A 14044-nucleotide genomic window follows, 5' to 3' on the forward strand; every position below is an offset into this window, starting at 1 on the left:
TATTTCAAAGGATTCAATTAGTACTACACTTTAGGTTTCAAGTCGAGTGATAGTTGAAGAAAATCCATAATTTTTTTTATTAAATTAAAAAACTTACTCTTTCATATAAATAATTGTCATATATGCACTTATAAAATGAAAAATGGTCAAATATGCATTTATATATATTTTAAATAGAAACTTGTATAGATATGAAACAAATTTCTGTATTACTCAGCTATTTTTTTGATGATCATTTAAAAACATGAAAAGTCCTAGAAGTTCTGAGCCCTACTAATGAGAAATAATATTGAAATTAATAATATTTTAAAAATAATAAATAGGGAATCATTACAATTGGTATAAAAAATTAATTATACACAACAAAAAATGAAAATGATCAAATTAAATAGTTGTTTACATATCAATGTAAATATGTTTAAAATACTTCAGACTATGAGTATAATTAATTTATAATAAAATTATAATCTTACAAAATACAGATGTCACATGACACAAGTCTCATTTAAACCCATCCAACAAAAATCAATTTATTCTAATTTATAAAATATGATGAACTACTAACACTTTTAATTTTTGGTTTTCCATAATATTTATGGTAAATTTGTCAAATTGGATAAATTTTACCAACTATTCCGCTTGCCAGAAGTGTGCCAGACAAGTACTGCAATTGAATACACGGATCATAATTGTTTTCATGATTATCTAACAAATTAAATATAATCTAGTTCCGATTTTAACTCCTCTAACAAATGAAATCTTTAAATTTAATATTTTATTATTTCAAAATGTCTTTACAAAATTTTTTTGGTATTTAAATGTATAATAAAATACTATAATGCTTCAAAATTCTTAATTTTAAAAATAATAGTAATTAATATAAATTACATATAATTACATTTTCAAAAATTAGTAGTGTAAATTGTTGACATTCTTTTTTTTATATTTTCTTGCTTGATTTTTACAATTTGACAAAAATAAAAAATAAATATAAATTTGCAGTAAAAACGTACTTTTAATATATTTTATACACACCTTAAGTCGTTTCTTTCTAGTCAAATGTCAGTTTTCCATTATTAAAAATAATAAACCAATTTTTAATCAATAAGGTCAGAATAAAATAATTAAACAAAAGAATACATTCTGTATCTATTTACTATAGATTTTAATGGTATAATTAATCACAGTTTAGAATTTTAAACTATATTAATTTATCATTTTTATAACTATTTACACTATGAAGTTATGCAACTTAATTTTTTTTTGGTGGTACCCAAGCTTGAATTTTCGGAGGCATTGTAGAGTATGGCACATATTGACGTTCAGTTCCTGTTTCATTTTCTGTATGTTTTGCTATCCACTTGTACTTAGGTCTGTTTGGATCCTGAAATATAATAATTATAATAAATTATTTTCATCCATAAATTACATTCATTAGCTGATATTTAATATTTGTATTACTTTTATTTTTAATAAAATACTTTTTTTTTTCAAACTAATCGAGATGTGTAAAATTTTAAATAAGGAAATAAAACATATAGCTCAAAATGCATTACCAGCTAGTTAAATTGATTTATATTTGCATACAATTATAAGCATAACAACATAAATATTTTAATATAAATTAAATAATTTAAACTAATCAAAAATATATTTTATCAAAAAAAATTGATTTTATACTAATAGAGAAATTGAATTAGAAATATTAAATATTCTTTTTAAAATAGATGTTTGATATAATGAAATATAAGTTATACTGTTTAAAACATAAATAAAATAATTTTAATATTATAATATATAAATAAACTATAATATTTATATATTAATATAGTCAACTGTACAAGTTTTGGTTTTAGTCATTATCTTGATTTAACGGTTAAAATTTAACAAAATAATAAATAATTTGTTACTGTAATACAAAGGTCGAGAAGAACTGAATTAAACAAATTTAATATATTTTATTACATCTATTTAAGAAAAATTAAGCATAATAAAATATTGGTTAACTTTTTTCTTCATAATTATGACTAACAATTATTTATTCTTTTGAATTCACTGATCACAATATAATAAACTGCCATTTTATGAAATATTTTATTTTTATCGTAATTTCTTTAACTTAATCAATATATAATGCTAGTAAATAATAAATTGAAATTACATTATATGGAAGAAGATCTGTTTTGTAATGTAGCCAACCATACCATTCAGCTGTAATTTGACTAGCATCATAATTCAAAAATACTTGGTCATTGTACTCAACCCAACGATTCCTTCCTAAAATATATTGTTAGATTTAAAAAAATATGTTATTAAATTTAATATTATAAATAATTAGAATTTTACCATAAAAATATAAATTGTTTTCATAATAACGATTGCCCATTTCATCAGTACCAACTAGTGTTCCAATTTTCAATTCATCTTGCCTGTAAATTAAAGAAAATAGTTAAATTGAACAAATTAAAAAGTAAAAAATAAATCTTTTAAAAATAGCAAATGGTAAAAATTACTAAAATAATTAATTTTTATTTTGTCTAAAACTTCATGATAATAGTTAATTAAAATTACTATTCACAAAATAAAAAATTCAGTAAGTTAGTTTTGAATTTCAAAATATGTTTTTAATATGTTATTATTATTGCAAGTATTTTAAACTACATTTTGCATTGTAGGTTTGAGAAAATGTTTTTAATCTTAACCTAGTCGCTAAAGGGTATATTTCATATAAATATAATATTCATAAATATAACATAACTTACATAGCTATCTAATGTATTACCTTCTAGCAACGATTACTAAATGACCAACTTTTAAACTTGTAAGTATACTCAGTATACGTCTATCATTTGTGTCAGACAGATAAAGGCAATCATTTTAAACGCCTCAATTAACATTGAATAAACTTACCTGAATAGTTTTTTAAATGAATTTAGGAATCCACCGTTGGCTTTGATGATGTTGAAGCCAGTGATTAATCTGTTGAAAGGAAAAAGATTGTTCATTTTGACGAGATGCAAACCATAGGAAAAAAAAATTATAAACTGTGCAATTTCTAAAAATTTAATGAACTTCACTGCGACGACTGTTATCAAATTACTTGTGTTATCAATGTCAAGTTTTAATCAGCTGACGTTTATTTTCTCTAAAAATTTTTGAGTTATATTTATTGATGTTACCTGGATCCGTTGATTTGCCAACCTGCACTTAAATTTTCGAAAACTATTGGTAGTTTGCTGTATTGTACAAACCGCACAGTGTACTCTCAACGTTCACGTTTGTTGAATGTTGTTGGTACCACTGCTGAAAAATGAATTACTGAGTGGGGCTAAGATCAACTCCTTTTTCGTTTTTTGCCCTATCGCTATAACCCATGAGGAATGCTTCAATTGCAATCATTTCTCTTTCGGCTCTCCTGTTCACAACTTGCACGTGCTTAATGCGGCACGCGAATTCTCGCGGTCGCGTGGAGTTTTCATCCTTTCAATGTTCATCTTATGACCTCCGGTATCGATGTCGTGCATGATTCGTCATCGCACCATGGCGATGTCATCACATCTAGAGTAAGTATGTACTATTAATTTATCTTCTATCGTACACGCTCTCGACGGCCATCTTTGATCAAGTTGATCCACGTGTTCGGTGTCTGTATATTCAATCAATTCCCCCAATGGCTTATGACGCAATAATTGCTCACGCATGTGCTACGTAGTCGAATTTTACCCGCGTTCTAGTTAATAATCATCGTGAAGAAACGGTCTTCTATCATTCTCTTCTTAACTATAATATAATTTATATTTTGTTCTTGGGAGCAATAACTTGTTTTACCGCTATTAACCGTTTTTTTGATAGATGGCGGTCGTTTATTTGATACCGGCGAATCTTGTCACAACCTTGGTTTTTTTTCACGTGGTAGATCTGAATTATTGTGTAGAATCCCCAATATTAAGATATTAACAATGTTTTACGAAACATGATTTTATAGTGATTACGTAAACACTGGTTTTTTCGTTTCGATTTCGTGGGAAGAATTGATATTGTATTCATAAAAAAAATCATGATTAATGTTGATCCTTTTTTTTCTTTTCACCAGATGATTGTTAAAATATACTATTTTATAAGGGAGTAAAGCAAATTTTAAAGTATAATGTAAATATTTAGTAAAAATACTTGCATTAATAATGAATATGAGTGATAGTGTTGACTACAATTACATTTTTTCATACCTTTGATGAGTTTTTAATTCGTCAAAGAAATAACGTGTCCACTCCCCAGCTTCCTACTAATTTTGTTATTAGTTAAGGACGTTTAGTGAGTGGTAAAATATATTCCAAAGTATCGTAACTACTGTTTTGTGTTGTATAAATAGTACTGCACTTTTGGAAACAACTTGTTCTAATCAAATAATTATGTGAGTTCATTATTTTTATCAAAATCAAATGTTTTTTATTACCTAAATTAATTATTAATTTAAATTTAAACATATTAATCGAACTTAAAACTATTTTATTAAAAAAAATAAGGATACCTTATATATCTTACCTTTAATATATATAGTATACTTATTTTCATATTGTTCCTTAAAAATCTTAATGATTTACCACCTTTATCAAGAATCTCAGAATATTTGTCTCAAAATTTTAGTTGTTAAAAACTTAAATGTGTGTAATTTATTTATTTTTTACTAATATATTAATCATTAAGTATTTTTATTATTTTATGTTTGTTATTCTAAATAATAAGGAAATCCTATGGTTTTTACAATTTTATTAGCTTGTGATAACTCACACTGTTAGAGAAAATCGTTCAACCATTCATTTTTAGAATAACTGTAATTGATTATGTAATAAAAAGTCATCCTTCCACCAATGGTTTATTTTTATAATTATAGAACTAATAACATCATCACGATAGTTAACTAAACACTTAGTCAATTATTTTCATTTAATTGTCAGTGGTATGCAAATTGTTAGTAATAATCTAATACGCTAGTGGTTATACTAAGTTTTTTTTTTTTGTGTATAAAATTCAAACTTATATTTTCAAAGAAATTTCATTATTTTTAGTGTCTGGGTTGTGTGATATTGTTTTCATATTTATTTATTTTTTATCTGTCTATTTTCTTTATTAAGATTTAAAATATATTCTAAAATAACTTAAAAAGTTTATGCATTAAGTAAACCTATTTACTCATTTGTAAAAATGAATGTTTAATACAGATAATTAGAGGTTTGTATAAGTATACATACACTTAGGTCTATCATTTCTATAATTTTTTTCAATAACAGCTTGAAAAATCTATTGTCATGAAAAATAAAATTACAATTTAATAGGTTGGAAGTACTTTGTTGTAGTTTTAATTATATTACTGAAACGACCTTTTATAACTAACAATTATAATAATACTGTATATTTGAATACTTAAAAATTTTATTTTAGTATTATCGTGTCTTAAATTAACATAAATATATTAATATGTTAATAAAAAAAAAAAAAACAATATTTCAGCGGAAGAAGGGGGATTTAAGTTGACAGAAATATCTGACACATACTATCTAGTACATAATGTAATAATTATGAATTTTATAATATAGAAAGTTTTACTTCCATGATATTAAGTAAATTAATAGATTGATTGTTAGATAAAATCTAATGTGCAGCAGTTGCTTTAAAAAAAAAAAGCGCGAGTGATACTGGGTTGAAAAGTACCATTACAACAAATTAATATACGAAATAATTATGAATTATATAATCTGGGGCCATAAAATTTTTCAGCAATTTTACATTTAAGTACATGGAGAAAAGAAACTTGTCCAAAATTTTGATTTTTTTTTTTTTTTTTTCTATTCGAGAACTTTTTGATGCATTGTATAATCTAAAGGTTCAAAATCTGGTTGAAATTCAAGGTATAACTGAAATAATTGTTGTTGAGTTAGGGAATGAAAGTTTATCATTTATTTATTTTTATTGTATTGCTCGATAATACATCAATTAAACTCATAACCCCTTTAAGGTTTCTAATTTTTGTTACTTTTGATAAACACTATTATAGATTAACAAAACTTCATTGTATTAGTTGTTGATATATATTTTAATGCGATGATAAAATAAATATTAGCTACATAAACTGAATCATGTGCCCATATTATGTATATTCTTTTTATCTTGTTGGTACGCATTGGATTCAAGACCAGATAATTTTGCCCACATTTGACAGAATGTACTGCGTCATTTTAATAATAATTTTTACTATAGTTATTTGAAGTTTTTTTTTTTTTATAAATCTTATTCAACATTTTGATATTTGATAATACAGTTTAATAATAACTGTAATTAATGAAGTATTTGTATTAATATAATGAATAATTAATCTTTTTCCAGATTTTTTGGGAAAGCATTTAAAATTTCATCATATTTATTAGTATTTGGATAGATGAAAAATATTCCTGTCTTTTCTGATATCTTAATACTGAAAAGAATTTTAAGTAAGTCTTGTTCAGTGTTATTATTATTAATATTTTTTCAATTTTAGTATGATAATAAAAATTCATTCAGAATTTTGTAGATATCTTACTAAATTATTTATTCATAATTTTACAATTTATTTTTCATGTTTGACTATGTTTAAAAAATGTATTTAAAAAAAATATGTTGCTATTTGCAAGCTCTTCCGTTTCACTGCATTTATGTCTTCTACAAATAAATATAAAATTATTTAATTGTAAAAAAAATAATATATTTTTTATTATGTACGAATTATTACAATTTTTTCTGATTTTATTATAAGTGCATTAAAACAATCTTAATTCTAAAAGTACCTTGAGAAAAATAAAATCTTAAGAACCACTGCCTTTAACACTTTCACTTCTATGGACGCATACATATTTCCAATGTTAGTGACTGTGGTGCTATTGATGTACATATGTGTCCTATCATTAAATCAACAATAACAGTTTTCGTTGATGTGATAGTTAAACATATAATAAACGATAATATAAATTTAAATTAAAATTTAACTTAGAAAAACTTGAAATAAACAATTTAACTGTATTGAGAATTTTTATTTGGAATATTTTCCTAATCTTCAACATCTAACGTTTGATCGACAGCATGCAACACAATTTGGCGCAGTCGGTAGTTCTTCTTTTTTTTGAAAAGAATTTCTAACGAAATTTAATTCACGGAGGAAATCAATTCATTTGATCATCGTTGAAGAAGGAAGTGGCAATTTCACCTTCGGCAACCAGAAGAAAAAAACCTTGTGTGGCAGTCATTCAATCAAAACAAAATGTCAAAAGGAACGTCCAACATCGCTTTATTGTAAGCATATATTAAATCTTATTTAGTTAAATAAGAATGACATTTAACGGGGAATTATATTAAGAGTGTGTAAGAGGATAATATTTTTAAAGTAAATAAATAAAAATGGATAAATGATAAATAACAGTAAAAACAAATGTGTGTTCTCTAAAATAATATCAAATAATAATGTATTTATTTCTATAGAAAACAAAAAAACCGAACAGGGATAGCCTCAATAATGATTTTATCACCACCACCTTTAGCTAGATTTGAAAACATGACAAATGAAGAATTAGTGGAATTAATATTTGAATCACGAAGAGTAATACAAATAATGAATAACCCAGATAATAATGAGGAAATAAAGGAAAAGTGGAAGATATATAATGAATGTTTGGAGTAATTAATATGTAGTATGTAACATACTACATATGCAATATGTAATAGTTTGAACAAATACAAACCAGTTAAATTACAAAGAACACCCATAATATTAATGGAGGATTACAAGTTGAGAATGTTCAACGGACAGGATGTAGATCGACAGAAACAGTATCTAGGGGGAATATTCCTGAAAAAATCAGATGTGCTGAGACCTTTATTGGGGCAGATTGACATGAGTGTCAATCACCAGGGAGCAACAAGTCTTGGTTCGGTAATTATCTCAAGATATTTGCATTCAGACAATGCACAGTCATTGTCACATGGAATGGACTAACAGATATAAAAAATATTAAGAAAACTTAGGATAACAGGAATAAGGTAAATACTCGACATAACGAATTATAGTATTAATAACGATAATGTATTTAGTAAAATTTAACAGACGTAAATAATAAGAAAATAGTATATTCTGAGGAAATAGGTTATGTGAATAAAGAATTTTGAGTTTGAAGGAGATGCATGAAATAATATGTAGAGAATAGCATGAGATTACACATTGTCATGATCCAGTGACAGATGTAATTTTAACTAAATGCATCTTCAATTACATAATAAATAATATTATATTATATAATTAATTTTCATATTATATTTAATAAAAAAAAATATTAATATTGTTAGTATAAGAAATCAAAATATCATGTAAAATTAAGAAAAAAATTTTTTTTTATTAATCATAAATTTTGTAATCAATGTCATATCATATTAAAAAAAAAAAAATTGTAAAACAAAATGTTAGGTTAGGATTAATTAAATTAGGGCGTATTGTAAAAGATTTCTATCTGAGGACAGAAATCTTTTCGCGCGGAAGTGTTGCGGACATACATAAATGTAGGTCCTTACAACTCTTACATGGGCGGGACCACATAAATCATAAATAATAGAAATCAGGAAATGATTATAATTAATATAATATTCACATTCGTATGAATAGATAGGAATTTTAATTAAAATCAGAAGGTAAAACAAATACATATTATATGTGAATTGTATGGTAACATTTCAAAATGTAATTAAAAAGAGTCACATTAAATATGGAGGATGTGTAAATAGTAATATTAACGAAGTCACTAAAGTGATAAATCTTATGTTTATAATAATTGAAAACAACTTTTGCACACAGGACGATTGATTCCCACGAGACCTAAGTATATAAGGGGGGGTTAGGAATAGACCAATATTTAGATGTGGTTTATACGAGTAGTAGCGAGCACCTCCACGCCAGATCATATTTTAAATTAATTATTTGTTCTTAGAAAAATTTTAAATAAATAGTTAAACTATATTGAGTATTTTTATTTGGAATATTTTCCTAATCTTCAACATCTTTACGATTGATCGACGGCATGTAACATTAGTAACTGAAATATTTCAATTCAGATTTTTGATTACACTGTCATATTTTATTTTTAATTATTAATTATTATTGTTATTTTTTTTTTTTTATCTACTGAGCTTTTTATAAAATATTTAATAACATTATTTAGCCTGTAATTATGTTAAGCCCATTTTAAGAACTACTGTTAAAGAGTTAAATATACTTATCTATTAATTGGCAAATTTTGATCCATTTTTTTAATTCAGATTCATTGAGTATAAATCTATATAGTGTGAAAATACCAGTTAAATAATTTATAAAATATAGCCTGAACAGAGTAGATGCATTTGTACTTTTTGGTCTACAGTGAAAGGGTTAAATAAAAAAAAATATCTTTATTTAATTATAGGATTCTACAATGTTTTATAGTTCTAATTTTTATAATATTTTCCTCTAGTTTCTACCATACATTTTATTATAAATTCCAAGTTTACAATGATGAATATTTCAGGCTCCCTCATCTGAGAGAACCCAAAATTAAATAATGCAGACATAAGCTATTATCTGAGTAAACATTTTACATTACAAAAATACTAATAAAATAACTAATTTATTGTGATGAAAATTTCAAGCTCCCTCATCCGAGTGAACCCATTGGAATATACTGTAGAATAAACAATATTTTGTGAATTCTTAACTAGTTATTAGTTATCTTTTTGTATTTATTACCAAGTACTGTTATATTTTATGATGACTTAAACAGGCTCCCTCTTCTGAGTAAATCTGTTAAAAGATTTACTGCGGAAAACTGCTGTAATGTCTGATAGTTTTTGTCCCGGTTTTTGTTTAGTAATATTCAATTCCAAAATTTTAATAATATAAATATTGTGTATTTTTCTAATATATGATAATATTTGCAGGTGCTGTGATTTTTATTTTTTTTTCAAAAGTAATGTTTGAAAATATACTGTCAGTCAATACTACTTAAATGCTTTATGGGATATATGCTTTAACATAATTCTCAATTCCATATAAGTTTGGTTCAAACAATTTTGTAAGTAACTGTTGTTATGATTATGTTATTATGATATGTTGCTATGATTATCTGAAAATTAGTAATGATATTGCAATCAATCTACATCAATGATGTTATAATTGATTTGCTAGTTTTAACCCACAACTAATTAGGGTAAAATTATTCCACGAATAATATTTGAAAACTAGTTTCAATAATTATTTTTATATATAATGACTTGTTTATTAATATTAATTAAATATTTTCTTATTTTTAATTAAATCAACCCTAGGTTAGTTATTTGTACCATAATATTTTTTGGCACAATATAAAATTGCTTCTGTTAATCCCTAAAATTATGAGATTTGTATTTTTTTTTCTTTTCTTAAAAATTAATCTGAGGTATATTATTTTGTTTAATATATTTTTCAAAAATATTTGATAAAATTTATTTCAATAAATGCAAAACTGTAATAAAAATTATTTTTGACACCAATAATGTTTAAGCAGATCACTGATGACATATTACATTTTAATTATTAAGTATTTCTTTATTGAATGCAAAACTGATTCATTAGAACAGTGCTTCTCAAAAAATTTTGACTCGCGGCGCCCTTTTTGATGCAAGGCTTTTTCAGGGCGTCTTCCTCAAGTCATAGCATGACTAATCATAGAGAATATTTTAGACCTGATAATATTTCATGACAGCGCGACGCCCCTGCACAAATATTGTGGCACACACTTTGGCAACCGCTGTATTATGATATAAGAAAAATAAATTTGTTTTAAAAGAAATAGTTGGGGAAGCTGCTTTATATCTTTTTATTTGTTTATAAGTAATAGAAATATGAAGTATTAGGATAATTTGTTATACATTTTTTTTTATGAAGTTTATGAAGAATTTAAATTAATATTTCAAAGTAACACAAGAAATACAACCAATTATTACAATCTAATAAATGGTGAGATATTCAAGTATAGGTTTATTCAATTACTAAATAATCTCAAAGAGCCTTCAGTTATTGTAATTAATTGTCATGCACTTTACCATTTTCACCAAACTATTCTATCCTTAATAAATCTAACCCAAAACAAACTGAAAAATAGTTAACATCCAAAATTGGTTTACTGAAAACAATTTTATATTTCATCCATTTATAAAATACTTGCAAAACTTTGCCAAAAAATGAACACTTAATGGAAAAAAAAAAATAAGCCTGATAAAATTGCATTAGATATAGGTCATCCATATAAGTTATCCATCTACTATCTTACTTACCTTTGTAATTATAATCCAATTGTTGATTTGGGCTCAAGTGAAGTAACTAAAAACACTTCAAATAGATGACATTGAATGTCATAATTTAGATGTAGTCAATGAATGATTAGAAGAAATGTGTCCTCTGTGCAAACAATATCTAGGCTCTAAGGATAACAAAAAGAAAATTATGAAGGATATCAAAATAGAACCAATAGTTATAATTACATTATCAGATGAATGAGGAAAACAGTTTTATCTTTCTTTATTAAATAATATTAAATTTAAAATATTTTGTATTTGTGGTTTATAATGTTGAATTTTTTTTTTTTTGGATATTTTTGATCTACTATCCAGCTTCCAATATTAAATTTTATATAAGGACGTTTAGTTGGTGGTAAATTAAAGTAACAGTTTAAAAGAAATCAGTTGTTCTTAATTAAGTTATTCTTTTTCTGTAACAAATTATAAGTAAATTTATGGTATGCGTTTTATCATTTACCATAATATATATTATTGTTTTTGTAAAAAAAATTATGTGTTTCACTATCCAGCTTCCTACTTATATAAATTTATGATAGGACGTTTAATTGGTGATAAATTATATCTAAGAAATAATGATTTTTGAACTTTAATATCATTTTTAAAGTTTTTCTTTATTTTTAGTACAAGTTAATTTTCTAATTATCCTATTGCAATTTAATCCACTCCCCAGCTTCCTGCTCAACATAATGTGAATAAGGACGTTTAGTGAGTGGGAAAGGAAACTTCTAAATTATCATAACTTCTTAATTGTTTTATATGATTATGAAGTACTACAATTTTGATCACATTTTTAATGAAGTCAAGTTTTAAATAAACTAATAATATAAACTAACTGAAGTGTTAGGTTATTTTTCAAATAATTAAATAGTTAAATAACTAGGTATATGATGTGATTCAGGTATTGTTATCCACTTTACAATTATTACTTTATTTCATCTATGTAAATAATATAAATATTTTAAAATTAAATAGAAAAAAATTAAGTTGCATATTTTTCTTATAAAATCCATTCAGTTAAAATTAGTTGAAATTTTTATTAAAATTTTGAAGAAATCGTTTGAATGGAAAATCAATATCTGTTACTTTGGTTCATCGCTATAAACATTGTGTTTGAATTTATACAAACAGAGAACATCTATGAAACATTTAGACAAAATATGTGCTTTATAGAAAATTAGGTTTATATTATCTTTTAAGCTAAAATAATTTGACATACTTTTTTTTTTAATTTAAATTACTGTGTAAGATATAATATTAAACAAATTATGTCATTCCTTTCTAATCATTATTAACATTACAATTACTTAAAATATTTACCTTATAAATCTTGAAATCCTGTATTTTCATTATTTTGTGGCCTTCATGACTAATTATAAATGAAATATTTATGTTTACAGATCAAAAAATGAAAGACCTTTAATAGATTTCAAAAGTTAACTATTCAGAGTTCTTTAATTTGCTATCTAATGATTAATGGTAAGTTCAAAAAAATTTTTGTTTATGAATACTTATTTTTTTTAAATTGTTAAATTTTTAATATTAAGATAGTCATTAATAAAATCAATATTGATTTTCGTTATTTTTTTTTTTTTTTTTACCAGTGTTAAAGTATTCACATTAATAGTTGCTGAATATCACACTCGGTTTTGTAATAGTGTCTTATGAAGACTGTTATTACTTTTTTATGGACTATTATCATCTTTCATCGACATCTAATTACTATTTTTAAAACGCAAGTTTTTTTTATATATATATTAAATATCTTGATTGAATTATTATTTATTATGAAAATTTAATTTAAAAAATACCTGTGATACTTATACTTTATTTTATTATTTATAAATATATTATTGCCCTCATCAATTAAAGTTATTTAAATCTTAGCTAGACATTTAGTTTAAGACAATAATATAAATAATATAATTGTAATTAAAATGTTTTGCACAAAACAGTTTATATAATCATGTCAACATGTTCAAAGAAAAAATGTTTTCTAAATGTAATATGCAAAAAGTATTTTTATGTTTGCAAACCATAATAGATTTAATTGTTTAATAGATAATAACTAACCATATTTATTAAACAAACTTGTTTATATAATATTTATAAAAATATATGTTTAATCCTTTCACTGCCAGAAGATTTTCACTCTGTTCCCTTTCTTTGCCACACAAATTTGAATTATTTTATTTTTATTTGTTTGTACTTTAAATTGTCCTGAGAGATGTATCAGACCATCTTGTGAAGTGTAAAAAAAATTCTAAAATTATTTTTGACTAAGTAATTTAAGTTTTAAAAAATATACGCAATGATTTCCCAAAATACTGTATTTATTTTGAATAATTGTATGTATTTTAAACTTTTATGTAGGTATACAAATTATATTTCAAATATATCAAAAATATTTCTTCTGGGTGTTGTTGCATGCGGCAGTTAAACCGTGTAAAGGTGATGATGTCTCTAGGAATATTCCAAATAAAATACTCAAACCAACTTGTTTATTGAAATATTTCTAAGTACAAATTATTTAATTAATTTGACAAACTGGCGTGGAGATGCTCGCTAATGTACACGTATTTGAATATTGGTCTATTCCCCACCCCCTTATATACTCAGGTCTCATGGGAATTTGCTGCGTATTTCTATGGAATAAGTTATTTCC

General features: G+C 24.3%; 1 protein-coding gene and 1 long non-coding RNA gene across 6 annotated transcripts; one reads left to right on the forward strand and one right to left on the reverse strand.

The window, feature by feature from the left end:
• Window positions 1–1137: 1137 nt before the first annotated feature.
• On the reverse strand, window positions 1138–3105 carry LOC112691877 (probable NADH dehydrogenase [ubiquinone] 1 alpha subcomplex subunit 12). The gene is made up of 4 exons (XM_025566313.1): window positions 2911–3105; window positions 2347–2429; window positions 2162–2277; window positions 1138–1384 (listed from the first exon to the last, which is right to left on the reverse strand). Exons 1-4 carry the CDS (start codon window positions 3003–3005, stop codon window positions 1253–1255), a joined length of 426 nt encoding a protein of 141 aa, XP_025422098.1. The 5' UTR covers window positions 3006–3105; the 3' UTR covers window positions 1138–1252.
• A 144-nt stretch (window positions 3106–3249) lies between these two features.
• LOC112691878 lies at window positions 3250–13141 on the forward strand. 5 transcript variants are annotated; one of them, XR_003149360.1, is made up of 7 exons: window positions 3250–3567; window positions 6382–6485; window positions 7110–7320; window positions 7507–8064; window positions 9985–10118; window positions 12780–12858; window positions 12984–13141. It is a non-coding gene; the product is annotated as an uncharacterized LOC112691878 (long non-coding RNA). The 5 variants fall into 5 exon arrangements; XR_003149356.1 differs by having other exon boundaries at window positions 3309–3563; XR_003149357.1 differs by lacking the exon at window positions 9985–10118 and having other exon boundaries at window positions 3322–3563; window positions 12984–13140.
• Window positions 13142–14044: the final 903 nt, after the last annotated feature.

Source organism: Sipha flava, unplaced genomic scaffold (genome assembly GCF_003268045.1).
Source record: "Sipha flava isolate LNK unplaced genomic scaffold, YSA_version1 67_pilon_pilon, whole genome shotgun sequence".
NCBI lineage: Eukaryota > Metazoa > Arthropoda > Insecta > Hemiptera > Aphididae > Sipha > Sipha flava.